This window comes from Myxocyprinus asiaticus, chromosome 4, assembly GCF_019703515.2.
Source record: "Myxocyprinus asiaticus isolate MX2 ecotype Aquarium Trade chromosome 4, UBuf_Myxa_2, whole genome shotgun sequence".
In the NCBI taxonomy this organism is placed as follows: Eukaryota; Metazoa; Chordata; class Actinopteri; order Cypriniformes; family Catostomidae; genus Myxocyprinus; species Myxocyprinus asiaticus.
Genome location: NC_059347.1, coordinates 29,419,329 through 29,438,705, shown reverse-complemented (window position 1 = coordinate 29,438,705; position 19,377 = coordinate 29,419,329). Strand labels below are relative to the sequence as shown.

Sequence of the window (19,377 nt, the reverse complement as noted above, 5' to 3'; positions counted from 1 at the left end):
TTCTGTAGATGAAAGTCATGTAGGTTTTTAAATGACATGAGGATGAGTAAATGATATAATTTTCATTTTGGGGTGAACTATACCTTCAAGCAAGTCTTAACATCAAAACATATCCATTACAAGTTGCCCTGAAGGAGTCGTACAAAATACAATGACTACTTTCAGGTAATGGACATTTTTTGTGTATGTGTGACACCTGTTGTGATGAGCAGCAAAGAAGTCAGTTGTGTTTGCTTTGGCTACATGACCTGTGTTCACAGTGCCTCTGCAGTCTAGGATCATTTGCGCACACACTCTTGGAGATCTATGAGGAATTTCAGACCACAGCTATGACATTTACCATGGCCAGTCAATGGTCCACTGGCCTACTGAACTGTTTATAGAAACTAGCTCACAGAACACATATCCACACAGTTAGTTACATATTTTAGAAGTAAAATAATACTGTATATTATATGATTCATACAATGCAATGCTTTTAACCCAAAACAGACCATACCATAAGCAAATTCTAACAGCCACTGATGGTAAAACAACATAGAGACAATTTAATGTCATACATTTTCTTTTTAATTGGTCAATATGTATCCATCTAAATAAGTTACAATTCTTCTGAGTGTTTACAAAGCCTTGTAAATATACTTATCTGACAAGGCAGATTACTGTTTTCTTTATTAAAAAAAAAAAAAAAAAAAAAAAAAATCTGTATATTTCACACAAGAAACATTGTTATAATCAACTCTAAGAAAAATGAAACCTCTACAAAAATATAAATAAATTAACATCACATCTTATGCTGATACATTTACTTACATCAGTATACAATTGCCATCATACCATCCTTGAATACAACCCTAGATTTTTTTACTCACAAACCATAAAAATGATTTTAATGTGACATCTCACATTTACATGTCTTAAACTGAATCATCACAAATGTTACAAATATATTTTATATGATATTAAATTGACAGATTTTTGATAACCACATCCTGACAAAAACAATCTAAAGACACAAAGTTAAAAAATGTACATGTGCAATATAAATTCTGCGAATGAACATAGCTTTTCAAAATCTTTTTACTGGAAGGTAGACCAGCTTTTGTTGTATATAAAATAATGATGTGGCATAACTATACTGTATATCTATTACATAACTTCCTGCCTACATCCTTTTGAAGCTTTTTACACATTTTAAACCTTTAAACCAAATAAATTTTTGTCTCTGCAGTTCCCCTTATGGATGACAACAAAGTGCATTTCAATGCTTTAGAATCTCATTGATTTTAGCAGTATCATCTGGTGTTTGAATGTCATCCTCTATATAGCATTCAAGAAATGTCTAACAATAAAGAGCTGGCTGTACAAAAATGACTGTAACACAAAGGTAACTGTAGCAAAGAGGCCTACAGTGAAACTTTGAACTGCATTATGATCTTAGAAAGGATTGCCTTATTTTGCTGCTATAAATGCATGATAGCAGCTAAAAAAATTTGAAAAGTGTTATCAATATTTTTTTTTAAAAATCAGATATGGGTGGACAGTTTAGGTTTAAAACAGTCAGTTTTGTCTTCGTTATTTTAATTATTTCTAAAGCAGTAATAAACTGTTTCGAATCTTGAAGCCATAACCGTGATCACCAGTCAGACAACATTTGGTTATGAAGCACCCAGCAGCATGTATGATATCATATCTGGCAGTGTAAACCAAGATATTAGTGAGTGTTGAAATTATATTATATACCGATAATTGAAATCAAAATGTGTGAGAATAAATAAAAACTATGTAACAGTTCAGTGTTTCAGCACACAGTCAAATTTGATACATCAAGGCTTGCTGAGATACAGTTGACAGAAAGGAACATCATTTAGAAGTTTACATCAGTTTTGTATTCATCAGTGCCTCCTGTCGAAGTCTACACAAAACTCAGATGAAGAAAGAATTGATGCTCCCAGTGTGTTCTAATGGACATTCTCTATAAGAAGGAAAAATGACCTCCTTGTTCACTGGGGAATGTGTGCATTCAGTAAGTTTAAGTACTGAATACCACTTTTATAATCCTCAATATCTCATTACCACTGCTCCACATCAATCCAGCAGCTGACCGCACTCAATACAGCTGACTCTTTTCTACGGAACTGACAGGACAATACAAAGTCTTCCTCAAGATAAGTCTGGCAAAAAACAAAACAAAACAAAGTCTGTAGCTAAATTAACCAGACCTTTTTCTTGAGTCGAGAAGTCTTGCAAGCACTTCTCTTCCAATAATTAAACTTTCCTGAGTTTACAAATTGAAAAGCAAGAGACATTTTCAAAGGAAACAACACCACAGCATGTCTATAAATATTTCTGCATTCCTGGAATGGTGTTTGATGAGCCCATAGACTCGTTTGAGATGCACCTTCCCCTAATTCGAACACCTCATTATCTGGCTTACGAGAGCAAACTACGCTGCTGAGAAGTTGGATCTGATAGAGTCTTCTCTCAACTGACGGTGCTTCCCGATGTCACACTCTTCTCCAAGTGTTCTCCGCTCAATAGTTATCCTGTAATTCTTCCTGAGGAGCAATGTTAAAGGAATAATAAATGTAGATGTCAAGCATTAGCAGTATTAAAGGGGTCATGACATGCCTTTTTTTTATTATTTTAATATGTTCCTTGAGATTCACTCATAACATTTGTAAAGTGTTTTGTACAAAAAAACAAAAAGTCATATTTGTAAAACAGGACAATTTTCCACCCTCATTCTGACCCTCTGTCAGAAACACTCTGTTTTGGTGCTGCTTCTCCTTTAAGACTTAACAGTTAATGCCAACTATTATGATTGGCTCTCTGTTTTTGACTGATCTGCTCTGTCCTCGCCATCTCACTGCTCACCGCTACTGAGGCTATGGAGGTGATAAGGTAAAGTAGGTTCTTTTTGCAGTGACGAGGAAGTTTTGCGTTGAAACTTACAGTATGTTTTTATAGTACAATTACATCTTATCCAGTATGTTAAAATATCAAGGAAAATTTGATTGACATGACTCCTTTAACTTTCATGTAGACTATTATATTTGTAAGGGTCATTAGCCCACATCAAAAAAAATCTTGGGCTCTGAGTTTTGAGCAGACGGTTCTAAATATTCTGGTAATGCCAGATTACCAACTGCCGAATTGCCAGAATAAGACGGCTCGTCCGGGATGTACCATTTTAATAATCCATGGGCCTATTTCATGAAAAATAAAAAGAGAGAAAAATGTCACCATTTTCAAAAGTTACCTAAAGAAGTAAAATGCCATGAGGAGAGCCGTTCCCAGAATTCCCCCTACTATTATCCCAGTCACAGCCGATACACCTAGTCCACCTGCTTAGGAAAGAAAGTGAAACCATTTGTAAGAAAAGCTGGAAATCTATACTTCTGGGAGGTATGCTTACTGTACAATATCTTCAGTATAATATACAAATTTCATACATAATTATTAACAATAATTAGACTATGTTCAGTCAGTGGCCCCTTAAAGTATTTAGACACTTTTGGACACTTAAGTCACACTTTAAAAGTCTGCATGTCATTTGCAATAGATACAAAATATTAAATGGCATCTGCAAACAAATGATGCTTGAGCTTTTCTCAGAACTAACCATATAGCTGATCTGCAACTAGTTGAGTAGCCAAATGAAAACTGTGCAATATATGCTTTGCTCTCTGATGTTATAGTCTAAAATTATTTAAGGTATTCTTTGCAAATGCATCTTCTAAACCATTCTTGCCCATTACAAAAATAACAGTGTAGTATCAGTCTTAAAGCAGCAGAGGTAATTTACATGATGGGTCAGATGGTTTTGGGGGTAGAGGTGCTGTTCGCAAAGAGAACCATTCCCTCTTAAAGCCAGGCATGATCTGGAAACTTCTGTTAGTCCCAAAGTAGTTCATGACAGTCTGAAAACATAAAAGGACAGGTTTTACGGTGATCATCTATTTAGAAAGGTTAGCATGCTTCAATCAGATATAATTCTGTAATGCCAGCTCCTATGCTATTCCTTGATTTATATGTTACAAAATTCCTACGATATAGCCCATTAAAAAAACTGTTAAAATCAGCCAGCTAAAAATGGTTGGCTGTCTTAGCTGGTCTCCCAGCCTTGTCAAGCTGGTCGGCAGACTGGTTTTAGAGGGGCTTGGCCACTTTTCAGCTGGTCATGCTGGGAGATGAGCTCAAACCACTTAAAGAATGTTCTGGGTTCAGTACAGTTAAGCTCAATCGACAGCATTTGTGCAGGTACGGATTATGGTCCTGCGAGGCCCCGGGGCACCAGCTTCCTGGGTTCCATAGACAACAGTGTAAATATAGAGTTGACCAAGTTAAGCTCAATTGACAGCATTTGTGGAATCATGTTAATTACCACAAATAATACACAAGTTTGAACTATTTAAAGAATTATTGCAAGTGCTTTCATAAAATTATATGCTTTACATTTCTTTTTAAACCCTCCAAAAATTGGCCACATTCACTTTCACTGGCCCCATTCACTTCTACTGTAACTTAAGTGCCTCAATATAACACAGATTTTTGCTTTTTTTAAAGAAAAGGAGGGACAAGTCGAAATTTATTTTTGTGGTAATCAATATTATGCCACAAATGCTGCTGATTGAGCTTAACTTGTATTGAACCTGGAAAATTCCTTTAAGAAAACAAAAATGATCTTCTCTTACCTCATGGGTGCCTGCCTCTGGGTCTGTCATCCTAATGACAGAGAAATCCCCATTCCGGTCACCATTGGCATCCATAGACACCTGGCCGGCGATGCCTGAATAATAGAATGTAAGGAATGAGAAAATGAATAAGTTTGAAGAGTCAGACATTCCAAGCAACACACCAGCAAGAGTCGACAAATTCCGGGTGGGCAATACAACAGGATATCTCATCCGCCTCCTGCCATTTTTCTTGGCTTAGCCTGCAGAAATGGTAATTTAATCTGTACATCTGTGTTCCTGAATTCTTGACATTTTTAAAATATTATTTCATTTAACAAGAAAACATGACCCTGTTCTTGATGATTCTGGCCGGACAAAACATTGTTATTTCATGATTAGTTGTCTTAGTGTGGTCATTGAGAGTGGCCTGGCCTGCAGACATGTCTGAGCACTTATTTTATAAGGGAAGCTTAATGAATTACAGTGGAAAGAACCCACAACCACAATAATACAAAGCAAATGTGATGAATTTAGCATAAAATGTTACTTTTTTAGAATTGCTCTGTTCTCTTAATTATGAACAAAATATTTGCTAACAATAAGATCAACATTTCATTGATCTTATTTTGATCTTTTCATTTTGCTAACAATAAGATCAAAGCACAAAATATCCTTAAATAGGATGTCATTATCTTGGAAGAACAAAAATGTTACCAAGCTTACTAACTCTAATCAGGGAGTTAACACTTGAAAGTAGGCTACTGTCATAAAGCTTGTTAAATTTACTATATGTAAGTATTAAAAAACATCTGAATATGACATTAGTTAACTCTGTATTAGGGCTGTTGATTTAATGCTTTAATTAAGTGCAATTAATTATTAAATAACATGTTAAAAAAATCAACGAAATTAGATCCCCTGACCGTTATATGGAATATTCCTATCATCAAAGCAATTCAAGCTTGAAGTACCACCTGTTTTCTCCAGTGGGAAATAAGCGAAACTCCAGCTGTATAGGCAACATGCAGCTCATACAAAGAACAAACCACACTTAGCCACAGCTTTGAAACACAGCTTGATGGAGCAGAAATCCGAACGCAAGGATCTCAAGACATGTTTTTTTAAAGTTTGAAACTACACTTAACTTGACACAGCCACCTAAAAACGGTATGTTAATGACGTGACGCAACCAAATTGAGACGGTCCTAAAGCGTCTGTCTGATGCAGGTGTACATTGACGCGTTCTTAGAAAAGCCTTTATAATAAATCTAACTCGGACAGATTGATGAATTCAATTACAAAATGGATAGCTGTGAACTGCAGGCCAGTTATATCAATGCTTTACTCATCTGCCATAATAATGTAATGCATTTTTATTATCTGAATTATTATTTTTTATGATACATATATATTTTATATATAACTATTTAAATATAACTATTTATACTTATTTAATCATTATATATTTAATTATTGTTGTTTGAGGGGATTTCTCAGCAAATATTTAAATATGATTAATTGTGATTCATTCCATTTATTAATTGGCATACCATGTAATTAATTTGATTAAAAATTTTAATCAATTGACACCCCTACTTGTATGTAATTTTACTTGGGTTTTCTGTAAACTTTCCACATATTCAGTACATTGATGCGCTGATGGTAATTAGGTCAGAGTGGTTATAAGAAGCCTTCACTTGCAGCTTTTATTGTGACTAATGAAAGAGTACTTTATACAAATGACTGACTTTATACTAATTGCTTAGTTTGTGCTAAGAATGTATAGCTTACACTAATGATCCAAGATCTGTTTATTTAAACGGTAATAACACAAAATCTGAGTGTACACACTGTTTCCATAATGCTACAAATCCCTTAATTGCTGGTCATTTTAAATGTTACAAATGTGTAGATACTCCTAAAGTTTCAAAGCTCTTTAAATGCATTTGGTTTTGTATGAATGAGAAATTACTGTAACCAAACAGTCCTTCATAAATTGAACGTGCTCTGTTATGCAATGAACATATTAAAGGCCTTGTTTAAAATATTGCTACACTCCTACCCTAGATGCACACATATAAATTCAGCATAATTAACCCAAGGGTTAAGCAAGTGTAGTGTTTATTTTCTCATATAATCATCTTATTCTGACACTGTCTGGCTGGTGCATTCTTCAGACATGCTAATTAGAAGGTCTCACTTGATTAATGCTAAGTTTGCTGCAACAGATTACCTTCTCCGTCACTGAAACTACAGTATTTAACACAGGGGTCTTCAGTCTTTTTTCAGTCAATATTATTCTCAATATTATCTAGTCTAAATCAACCTGAATCCTTTAGGATACTACAACAAAATTTATTTTATGCATTAGATCAGGAATAAATAGCTCCTTAACAATTGTAGGTTACCACTTTTTTCAGTATACTTTGAGATGCTTACATTGCAATGCCATAAAAATAATAATTAATGACGTACAGATTCATATACTTGTAGATTACATTTTAATAGTTGTACTTAAGGGATAGTTCAAAAATGAAAATTCTCTCATCATTTACTCACCCTCATGCCATCCCAGATGTGTATGACTTTCTTTCTTCTGCTGAACACAAACAAAGATTTTAAGATGAATATTTCAGTTTTTTAGGTCCTCACAATGCAAGTGAATGGGTACCAAAATTTTGAAGTTTCAAAAAGCAAACAAAGGCAGCATAAAAGTTATCCATACGACTCTAGTGGTCTTCTGAAGTGATTTAATAAGTGTGGGTGAGAAACATATCAATACTTAAGTCCTTTTTAAACATAAATTATCCTCCCTGCCAAGTAGGTGGCTATATGCACAAAGAATTAAAATAAATTGAAAACAAAAACAAAAGATTTCTAGCAAAAAGGATTTAAATATTGTTCTGTTTCTCACCCACACTTATATCACTTCTGAAGATATGGATTTGACCACTGGAGTCTTTATTTAACCAATGGATTACTTCTATGCTGCATTTATGTGATTTTTGGAACTTCAAAAAATTGTCACAGACTCACTTGCATTGTGAGGACCTACAGAGCTGAGATATTCTGTTTAAAACCTTTGTTTGTGTTCAGCAGATGAAAGAAAGTCTTATTTATCTTGGACTTCATGAGGGTGTATAAATGATAAGAGAAGTTTCATTTTTGGGTGAACTATCCCTTTAATAAATTTTTATGTATGACAAAACATTTTGCTGAACTTTAGTTCCCTATCTGTCACTCACTCGACATTGTGTTGATGTAGTGACACTAGGGGTCGCCCTTGGGAGCCCCAAACACCTCTGATCTCAGAGCCGCGCCCTGCCCCGGTCTCTTTCTTCCCGGAGGTGCATGAGGAGCTCACAAGGTCGTGGGGGGCACCTTTCACTGCCCGGACCCAGTCTCTGAGCTCCTCCGCTCTCACTACTCTCGACGGTGGGGCTGCTAGGGGGTACTCTGTGATTCCCCAGGTGGATAAGGCGGTTGCGGTGGACCTGTGCCCGCAAAAACGCCGCCACTTGGCAGAACCTATGGTGCCGCTGGACAGGCAGCCTCCGCCCTGCATGCCATGGCTTTCCTGCAGGTGCACCAAGCCAAGGCGCTAAGAGAACTGCTCGAGGGTAGTTCTGACCCGGGACTGATGCAGGAGCTGTGCTCGGTGACTGATCTCACCCTCCGGGCGACGAAGGTCACGGCGCAGACTCTAAGGCAGGCGATGTCCACCCTGGTTGTCCAGGAGCGCCACCTATGGCTCCACTTGGTCAAGATGAGGGAGGCTGAAAAGGTACGGTTCCTTGACGCCCCCGTCTCCCAGGCCGGCTTATTCGGCGACACCATCGAGGACTTTGCCCAGTATTCTCGCCGGTTAAGAAGCAGATGGAGGCTATTCAGCATATCCTGCCATGGTACAGATCAAGATCCCGCACCCCGTCTGCTCATCACCAGGGACGTCCCCCTGCGGCGACAACACCGGCTCTGCTGCAGCCTCATTTCCTGGGTCACACAGCTGGTGTTTACAGCCATCGTTATTGCGATCGCCGGACACCGCACATTTATGGCAGGCACAAAGCTGCGGAGGCAGGCCCCCTGCCCCTGCGTGCCCAACTGCGGCACAAAACACCCATCCGGGCGATTGTGACGGATTACGAGGACGGTTCCCTCCTCCCCCGTCGCTGACCGGTCCTATGGTGGGTACCCGGAGCCAGGTAAGTACTTCTATGTCCCCAGACTCAGCACGGCCACGAGTTCGGGGTCTGAGCCCCCTCAACATGGTGGCTCCGCCCCGCCGCAAGGCTCCACCCGCCGGTACATCCTACGCGATTGTCTCCTTGGCCCCCCTCGCCCGGAGCTTGGGGTCATGGCTTGCTCTCCCCAACCCGTCGCGATGGCTGACCGGGACCGTCTGACTTGGCTATGCGATTCAGTTCGCCAGGCACCCACCCGGGTTCAGCGGCGTCCGTTTTACCTCAAATGCAGATCTCTGCTCTGCCTGCAGAGATCGCGTCCCTTCTGCGGAAGGACGTGGTAGAGCCTGTCCCTCCAGCCGAGATGAAGAAGGGGTTTTATAGCCCCTACTTTATCCTACCAAGGAAAGGCGGTGGGTTGCGGCCAATCCCGGACCACAAACTCCCGTTCAAGATGCTGACACGGAAACGCATTTTAGCGAGCATCCGGCATCAGTATTGGTTCACGGCGGTAGAGCTGAAGGATGCGTACTTCAATGTCCAGTACAAGGTCCTCCCCTTCAGGCAGTCCCTGTCGCCTCGCGTCTTCACGGAAGTTGCAGAGGCAGCCCTTGCCCTGCTAAGGGAAGTGGGCGTCCGCATCCTCAACTGTCTCGATGACTGGCTGGCTCCTAGCTCACTCTCGAAACTTGTTGTGTGTGCACAGGGACCTGGTGCTCAGGTACCTCAGCCGGTTGGGGCTTCAGGTCAACTGGGGAAAGAGCAGCTCTCCCCAGTACAGAGCATCTCTTTTCTCGGGTTAGAGTTAGACTCAGTCTCTATGATGGCACACCTCACGAGCAAGCGCATGCAGTCAGTGCTGAACTGCCTGAAGTTGTTCAGGCAGAGCACAGTGGTCCCACTGAAGCATTTTCAGAGGCTCCTGGGGCATATGAGACCGCTCCAGCACTGGCGTCAGACTTGAGTCGCGAGATGGGCATGGCGCCGTGGCACACATCGCGTGGTCATCATGGCAGATGCGCTGTAGCGACAGGTCACGCTCAGGGGAGAGTGGAGGCTCCACCCCCAGGTGGTCCAGCTGGTTTGGAGTCGATTCGGTCAAGCACAGGTAAGCCTGTTTGCTTCCCAGGAATCCTCCCACTGCCCGCTCTGGTACGCCCTGACTGAGGCTTCCCTCGGCACAGATACGCTGGCACACAGCTGTCCCCGGGGGCCGTGCTAGTATGCGTTCTCCCCCCAGTGGAAGGTGAGGGAGGATGAGGAGCAGGTGATCCTAGTAGCACCTACTGTCCCACCCAGACTTGGGTCTCAGACCTCACATTCCTCATGACAGCCCCTCCCTGGCAAATTCCCCTGAGGAGGGTTCTCCTCCCTCAGGGATGGGGCACCATCTGGCATCCGCAACCAGACCTCTGGAATGTTCATGTCTGGCCCTTGCACGGGACACGGAAGACCTAAGTGGCCTACCACCCATGGTGGTAGACATGATCACTCAGGCTAGGGCTCCCTCTACGAGGCACCTGTATGCCTTGCAGTGGTGTCTGTTCGCTAAGTGGTGTTCTTCCCGATGCGAAGACCCACAGAGATGCGCAGTCGGGTCAGTGCTTTCCTTCCTGCAGGAGAGGCTACTTTCCACTTTTCATTTTTCCTTCCTGCAGGAGAGGCACCTTGAGGGTGTACATGGCCGCTATGGCGGCGCACCACAATGCAGTTGACAGTATGTATTTAGGGAAGCATGACCTGATCATCAGGTTCCTTAGAGGCGTGGGGAGGTTTAATCCTCCCAGACCGCACCTCATTCCCTCATGGGATCTCTCTGTGGTCCTGCGGGGAGCCCAGTTTGAGCCCTGGAGTCAGTTGAGCTAAAGTCAGTCTCTTGAAGACTGCCCTCCTGACTGAGCTCACATCCATCAAGAGGGTAGGGGACCTGCAGGCGTTCTCTGTCAGCAATACGTGCCTGGAGTTCGGTCCGGAATACTCTCACATGGTCCTGAGGCCCCGACTGAGCTATATGCCAAAGGTACCCACGACCCCGTTTAGGGATCAGGTGGTGAACCTGCAAGCGAAGCTGCCCCAGGAGGAGGCAGACTCAGCCTTTTCGTTGCTGTGTCCGGTGCGTGCTTTGTGCATCTACTTGGATCGCATGCAGAGGCTCTGAGCAGCTCTTTGTCTGTTTCGGAGGACAGTGGATGTGGTCTCCGCGGTGTCTTCCCCTTGGGAATGGACACCCCCCCGACATGGACATTTATGGCCCCCTGCTGAACGATTTCCATTCTTTTTTGGGGAGAAAAAAGGAAGAGAAGAGGCCACGACTGGGGTGGCCTGTCCCCATTTTGGGCAGTCGACTTGTCCCTGAGGTGCGGGGGACCGTACGACGCTCGTAGGAGCGTTGGGGGAGGTTACTTGACAGTCAGGTGTGCTGGCTACGAGGCACGCAATGGTTTGCCCATCTCGCACCGTCAGTCCACGTAACACAGTTCAGCTAGTTGTGACGTTACTTATAGGGACCTCTAGTGTCACTACATCAACACAACGTCGAGTGAGTGACAGATAGGGAACGTCCTGGTTACTTTCGTAACCTCTGTTCCCTTTTGGAGGGAACGAGACGTTGTGTCCCTCCTGCCACAACTCTGAACTACCCGCTGAAATGGCCGGGACCCTGTCTCGGCTCCTCAGCACAAAACCTGAATGAGTGGTTGTGAGCCAGCTCCTTTTATACCCATATGTCTGAAGGAGTGGCATGCAAATTCCACTCGCCAATTCCCATTGGCCTTTTCTCAAAGATCAGAGGTGTTTGGGGCTCCCAAGGGCGACCCCTAGTGTCACTACATGAACACAATGTCTCGTTCCCTCCATCAGGGAACGGAGGTTACGAAAGTAACCAGGACGTTTAGGTTGTAGTTAACTTCAAGGTGCTGTAAGTGATATTTTTTAATGGAATAGTATGTAGAACATATTCCTATTCCCTGAAAGATATCACTGAAATGAGTGTCCTAAAATATTTCACCGGTCTTTGTGACAGCACTAGACACAAATTAACATAAACAAAAATGAACATAATTGCAACAAAATTTCAAGTGAAACCTCACACTTCTCTCTGTACATATCTGCATTTCACAACTTTAGGTGCTGATTAATTTTTTGCTTCAAAATATACATTAGTACTCATGCAGCCTTATAAAAAAAAAAACACAACTAAAAAGGCATTTTGCATTTTTTTTTTCTGATTTACCTTCAAATGTCCTGTTCCACATGTTGTGCGTGATTTCAATTCCATCCTTTTTCGTGAGACCAGTTCTCATCACCTCACGCAAGGCAATTGAATAGAGAAGCAAAGCATCATGGAACCCCTCCATAAACATGTTGATCTGCAGTGTATCAAAGAGCAAGGTCTGATGAACACATCGTAAAGGCAATGATTTCTCAACCAAAATAATGTTCAGTTTTCAGAGAGACACAGACGCATTCAAAGACAAGTGCAGATGAACAGCTGCCTCTCTCTGAAATGAAAAGGGGCAATTAATTCTTGCATACATATGATGAAGAAAAGCTTAGTAAGGAAAACAAAGGGGTCTTTACACAGTGGAATTAATGCTGCTCTTAATAGGCTTTGTGCCCGATCAAAATTCTGTGTAAAGATGCAATGCCGCATAAAAGCCAGACCAAAATATGCCAGCTCTCAGCATCATCAATGCAGCCTTAAACTTTGTCATTGTCATGACAGAGCATCTACATAAAACAATTTGTCAGGTAACCTAAAAAAATATACTTCATGTGGTAACATCTAAATGTATGGGTTTTATTCAAGTCAAAAATGCTATTTAATCTGACTAAATCATCCTGAAAAATGTAGGTTACCCCAACTATGTAATTTTAAAGGTCAGATAAAACAGAAATAGATCCTTGAGCTTAAAATCGCTGGTTGACACTTTTTTCAGTGTTTTTCATAATTAATAATTTTATATTTTCATTCTATGTTCATAATTTAACATTTTATATTACTTTATATAATGTTATAAGGATGACACAAGAGGAGCTAAGAAGCTTCTTCAGGGTGCAGGAATTTAGTTTACAGTTAACGGACACTCATCTTTGTGTTTCTAAATATTTTAATTGAACAACATATGAACAATTGCATCATTGTCTTCTTACACCAATGATCCATAAACATGATAGATATCAGCACTGTGTTGTTCAATGAAATGTTGATTAATTAAAAAATAATAAAGGGCTCCACAACTGCCTTGAATACTGAAAAGCATGTAGGCCTACTAATAGATGCTCATGTTATGATATGGATTAATGGTCCATTCCTGGCTGGGCTATATTGCCCAAGGCAAACAACAGTAAAACCCAGGGCTTAGTCAGTCAGCTGCCTGGGGAGATTTGATAACCGGCTGCCAAGATTACTGTATATTTACATTCACCCTCAACTGCCTAATAAGAGTGAAACAGCAGGAAAAGCTGATATAGTCATATGACTGTTTATATACATATTCATTTTTGGAAGCATGAACAGAGGTGAAATCTCCAAGCATTCAGAGCATAACAAACCCCGCTGTGTTTTCATACAGAGCACAGCTTGCAATTCAGCAACACAATGTATCGGACTGGACAATCCACATTCAAAAAATTTCATGCTTTCTCACTGTGAAACAAAGCCCACTGATATTTAAGATCAGGCACTATTTGTAACAGTTTGTGTAAAACCGATGCCACCTCAGTTCAAGCATGTGAACGGGATATAGAGGACATTTTGATTTAAGATTCTGTTCTTTTAAGTTTAAAGGCAAGGTCTCAAAGGCTGTCTAAGAAGTCTGTCACCCTCACTGGGATTTGTGGTTATTCTTCACAGTTTAAATGAAAAAGGGAATTCTTACGTAATATTAAGAAAAAAACTGTACAAGACACCAAGCACATTAATGTATGCAGAGATAAAATAGACAAACTTGCAGGCAGGTCTCTGAGAAATATTCAGCCAATAATTTTAGCTTTTGACTTTCAAGGGTGAAAGTGATGATTTTCATATTAAGTTTGTATATTTCATGTTCTTTTACATTTCATGGCATATTTGATGTGGCTTTTCATTTAAAATAAATAGATTTTGCATAAATAAATTCATTGTTATTTGTGCTCTGCTCACTTTACATTGTATTTTTATTTATTGATTGCCACGTTTCAAGATATATTTAATTATTAAAGAATTAATATAATTATTTAATTTCATCTGCTAAATTACATGGCATAATTCGTGATGTTTTTCCATTACACATAAACTAACTTTTTTGACATTTTGTGATATGTTTAATTTTATTATATACTATAATTTAATTTTAGTATATTATTATTTCATTTATCATTATTTATTTATATAAACAACCCCAATTCCAAAAATGTTGAGACAGTATATGGAAAATGCAAAAAAAAAAAAAAAAAAAAAAGAGTGATTTGTAAAATCTATTCACCCTGTGCTATATTGAAAGCACACACACAAAAAAAAAAACATTATTTGAGATTTTACCTTAATTGTTTTTTTATTTAATTTTTATTCTTTATTTACAGGTACAGTCATTTCAAATCAGATGATTACAACATGCTCCAAAAAAGTTGTGACAGTCGAGTGTTTACCACTCTGTTTACCACATTAAGCATTTGGGTACTGAAGACACAAGTTAAAGTTTAACAAGCAGAATTTTCCTCCATTTGTCCATTATGCAGGTCTTCAGCTGCACAATTGTACGTGGCTTTCGAAACCGTATGTTGCGCTTCATAATGCACCGCACATTCTCATTTAGTGACAGGTCAAGACTGCAGGCAGGCCAATCCAGCACCCACACTCTCTGCTTACACAGCCACACACTTTAAATCCAGGCAGTAAGTGGTTTGGCGTCGTCCTGCTGGAAAATGTAGGGATGTCCCGGAAAAAGATGGCATCTGGATGGCAGCAAATTTATAACATACTGTATGTGCATGAATGGTGCCCTCACAGATGTGCAAGTTACCCGTGCCATGGGCACTGACACACACCCCTACCATGACAGATTCTGGCTTTTGGATCTGATGCTGATAACAGCTTGGATGTTCCTTTTCCTATTTGGCCCAGAGAACACGATGGATGTTTTTTACAAAAACTATTTGAAATGTGGAATCGTTGGACCACAAAACATGATTCCACTGTTCTACTTTCCATATCAGATGAGACTGAGCCCAGAGAAGTTGGTGGTGCTTCTGTCTCATGGATAGGAGATCACACACATTCAGAAGTGGTTTTCGGCCTTGCCTTTTACGCACCAAGATTTGACCGGAGTCCTTTTAACTATATTGTGCACTGTAGAGGGTGAAATGCCAAAAATCCTACCATTTTGTCTTTGGGAACTGTGATAAATCCTTTGCTTAATCGTGAGGGAGGAAGCGGGGGCCGTGTAAATAGTCCACGTGAGTCTTTTATTGACAACGCTTTTTAGCATAACACAGACAAAATAATGCTTTTCAGCGGAACATTCAACACACAGACAATACGGCTTTGTGCGTCACTCTCTCTCCCCACTGGTGGTCTGGACTGCCCAGATAATTTCCCATAGGTGTCAATTTCTGAAGAGGAAATCCACGACTGTGGACCACTTCAAACTTAAAAGGCTGGAGTGCCATATACCAACGGGTGATCTGCGCATTGGTATCCTTCATGTGATGGAGCCATTGGAGCATGGTCTGAACAGACGGTAAAAGCACGCCCCAACGGATAGTACCGGAGGGTGAGGACTGCCCACTTGTTGGCCAAACACTCCTTCTCTATCATGCTGTACCTAGTCTCCCTCAGCAAGAGCTTTCGACTAATGTACATCACAGGGCACTTCTCCCCCTCCAACATCTGGAAAAGTACCGCTCCCAACCCCCTGTCCGACTTGTCCATCTGCAAGATAAAAGGGAGAGAGAAGTCAGGAGAGTGTAATAACAGCCCGCCACAGAGTGCAGCTTGCACCTGCATAAACGCCTGCTGACACGGCTCCGTCCACTGGACCGGATCTGGGGCCCCCTTTTTAGTAAGATCAGTCAGTGGGTTGGTGATGGTCGAATAGTTAGGCACAAACCTACGATAATAGCCAGCCAGCCCCAGGAACTGCCTCACCTCCTTTTTGGTCTTAGGTCTCAGGCAGGCTGCAATCGCTGCGGTCTTATCAATTTGGGGCCACACCTGCCCATGACCCAAGAGGAAGCCCAGATACCATACTTCTGCTTACCCAATTGTGCACTTCTTTGTGTTTGCCATGAGTCCCGCCCATCTCAACGGCCTCAGGACAGCCCTCAGATGCTGCAGGTGCCGTTGCCAATCATTACTGTAAATAATGATGTCATCCAAATGTGGCAGTGGCGTAAGCAGCGTGCAGTCTGTGGATTCTGTCCATGAGTTGTTGAAACATAGCTGGGGCCCTGAACAAACAGAATGGAAGTGTTACGAATTGGTGTAATCCGAACGGTGTGGAAAACACTATTTTTTCGTGGGACATGGGAGTTAAGGGGATCTGCCAATATCCCTTTGTCAAATCTAGTGTTGAATAAAAGCGAGCCGCGCCTAACCAATCGAGCAGTTCATCAATCCTAGGCATTGGGTACGCATCAAATTTAGACACCGCATTGACTTTTCTATTATCCACACAGAAACAGACTGAGCCGTCACTCTTAGGAACCAGAACCAATGAGCTGGCCCATTCACTGTGGGATTCTTCTATTACCCCTATATCTAGCATGGCCTTCAATTCTTCCCATACCACTTATTGTTTTGTGTTCAGGTAATCGGTAGGGAACAACTGTGTACCACTATCCCTGGGGTCGTTTCAATATGCTCTATGTGCTCTATGAGATTCGTATGCCCAGGGAGAGGCGAGAACACGTCGAAGAACTCTCTTTGCAACCTGGCAACCTCCATGACTTGGGACGGTGAGAGGTGGTTTCCACAAGTAACTGGGGTGGCTTGATCGTTGGCTTTTAAGGTCAACTCTGGTCCGAGCTCCTCCCTCTCTGGAACCACCACCATCCAAAGTCACGGGAACCACCTCTCTCCATGGTTTTAGGAGATTGAGGTGGTAAATCTGACGTGCTCTGCCTCTATCCATTCATTTCACCTCATAATCGATTTCCCCCAACTCGCCGTGTGACCTCAAAGGTCTCTTGCCACTTGGCGAGTAATATTGGGAGCAATACAGTGTAATATGGTGTAAATTCCTATAGTTGAGTGCCCCTATTATACAGCCGGCTTTGACGTTCTTGAGCACGGAGCAAATTCTTCTGTGTTATTTGCCCAGAGTATGGAGATTTGCTCTCAGATCAAGAATGTATTGAATTTCGTTTTTACTGTTTGCAGGTTCCTCCTCCAAATTTTCCTGTAGGACTTCGAGCACACCGCTCAGTCTGCGCTCATACACTAATTAGAATGGGGAAAACCCCGTGGAGACTTGTGGGACCTCTCGAAATGCAAATAATAGGGGCTCAAGTCCCTATTCCGAGCGTCATCATGCACAAACTTCCGAATCATGTTCTTTTAGGGTTTGATTAAATCGTTCGACCACGCCATCCATTTGGGATTGTAAACATTGGTACGAATCAATTTAATCCCCAATAATTCATACAGTTCGCATAGTGTGCGTGACATGAACGTAGTGCCCTGATCAGTGTGGATTTCTTTCAGAGTCCCCACTCGAGAGATAATTCTGAAAAGTGCCTCCGCAACACTTCGTGCTGAGATGTTGCGCAGAGGCACTGCTTCCGGATATCGTGTCCCACCAGAACCAACACAAAGTGATGCCCGCATGCCGTCCATTCCAGTGGCCCGACGAGGTCCATACCAATTCTTTTGAATGGGACCTCGATCAACAGAACGGGGTGCAATGCCGCTTTTCGGGTGGCTGGCGGAGTCACCAGTGTTGCAGAACACTGTGCAGAAATGTTGGCGATGCTGCTCTTGGCTTCGGCCGACCCATTGCAGGATGGCTTTCTTGAGGTCTTCGTACACCAGGAGGTTGGATGCAGGGAGATTTTAGGCCATGAGTTGGGCTTCCCCGGACAACAGCGGCAGTAGACGGGCCACCCACTGGTTGCTGGGCCAGTTCCATGCTCCAGCCGTCTGCTCGAAGAGCTCGATGAAGGGCGTCCAGGTCGTCCTGAGGTTCCATCTTCACGAACGTGATGGGAGGCACGGTCAAAGGTGGCTCCGGGGTCACGGCTGAAGACCCCTCATGGTGTACCAAGCTCCGTAGCACCTGCCGGTCCTCTGCTTGAGCCTGGAAGAGCGTCTGGAACCGCTGCTCCTGTTCCACGTGCAGCTCAAACAGAGCCTGATGTTGGGCTTGGGGGATGCTGGGCAAGGGTCTTGATTACTTCGGCCAGCAGCTAGGTGTCCATGATAGCATTTCTTCCTCCTAATCCCGGGTTTCGGCACCACTGTGATAAATCCTTTGCTTAAGCAGGAACCAGGTAAACAGTCCACGTGAGTCTTTTATTGACAACACTTTTTAGCGTAACACAGACAAAACAATGCTTTTCAGCGGAACATTCAACATGCAGACGATACTGCTTTGTGCGTTGCTCTCTCTCCCCTCCGGCAGTCTGGACTGCCCTTATATCCCTCTCTAGCTCTCACTGCAACACAAAACAGCTGTTAGAAATAATTTCCCACAGGTGTCAATCCTTACCGCTCTTCCTCTCCCGGCCTTGCCCTCCACAGAACTTCACTCGGCTATGCCCCCATTTCCACAGGAACATTGTTCTCGAATTTGCTGACACATCTGTTGGCAAAATTGGCGAGCCTTGACCCATCCTTGCTCTTGAAGGACTAGGCTTTTTTTGGAGGCTCCTTATACTGTATACTATAACAAAATTGCCTCACCTGTTTAACATCACCTGTTTCACATCACCTTGTTATTTCAACTCGTCAGATTGTTATTGGTCCTAAATTGCCCGTCTCAACTTTTTTGTTGAATGTGTTGCAGGCATCAATTTCAGAAAAGAAATGTTCTTCAAAAAGCAATGCTGTTGATTAGGTAAAACATGAAGTACTTTTGTCTTTATATTGTTTTTGTTTGACTACAAGTTAAAGTACATTTACAAATCACTCCTTTTGTTTTTATTGGCCTTTTGCATACAATCCCAACTTTTTTGGAACTGGGGTTGCATTTTATTTTATATTTTAATATATTTTATTATTTTATGATATATTTTATTTTGTCTGTTACAGTATATCCCTTCATAGAGATGAGGGGAGAGAGAACTCGAAGAGAACTGCATACACTGGCACTAATTCAAAATCAGCCCGACTGTGGAGATTAAACCTGCATCATTAGTGCGAATGTAACTCATCCTCAGGGCTTACTGGACTCACTGTTTTAACCAATAAGCCTGTTTCTGTTTATTTGGGCTGATTAACTTCAGGCTCTGGCACTAAAATGAGCAACCACATGTCAGTTTCCTCACCCTGGTGAAGAATTACGCACACAGTCTCACTGTCACTAGCAGGAATGCTG

At 42.0% G+C, this 19,377-nt stretch overlaps 1 protein-coding gene across 2 annotated transcripts in view; it reads right to left on the bottom strand.

Moving 5' to 3' along the window:
* Positions 1 to 601: 601 nt before the first annotated feature.
* The window catches only part of LOC127439983 (atrial natriuretic peptide receptor 3-like), a 32,258-nt gene continuing 13,482 nt past the window's right edge, over positions 602 to 19,377 (bottom strand). The window contains exons 4-8 of one of the 2 annotated variants that reach the window (XM_051696313.1): positions 12,096 to 12,231; positions 4,698 to 4,792; positions 3,809 to 3,923; positions 3,263 to 3,350; positions 602 to 2,558 (exon numbers count right to left, since the gene is read on the bottom strand). In XM_051696313.1, coding sequence (XP_051552273.1) covers positions 2,447 to 2,558; positions 3,263 to 3,350; positions 3,809 to 3,923; positions 4,698 to 4,792; positions 12,096 to 12,231 — 546 coding nt within the window. In that variant the 3' untranslated portion in view covers positions 602 to 2,446. The remainder of the gene's footprint in view (positions 2,559 to 3,262; positions 3,351 to 3,808; positions 3,924 to 4,697; positions 4,793 to 12,095; positions 12,232 to 19,377) is intronic. The other variant, XM_051696314.1, reaches the window with a different exon arrangement.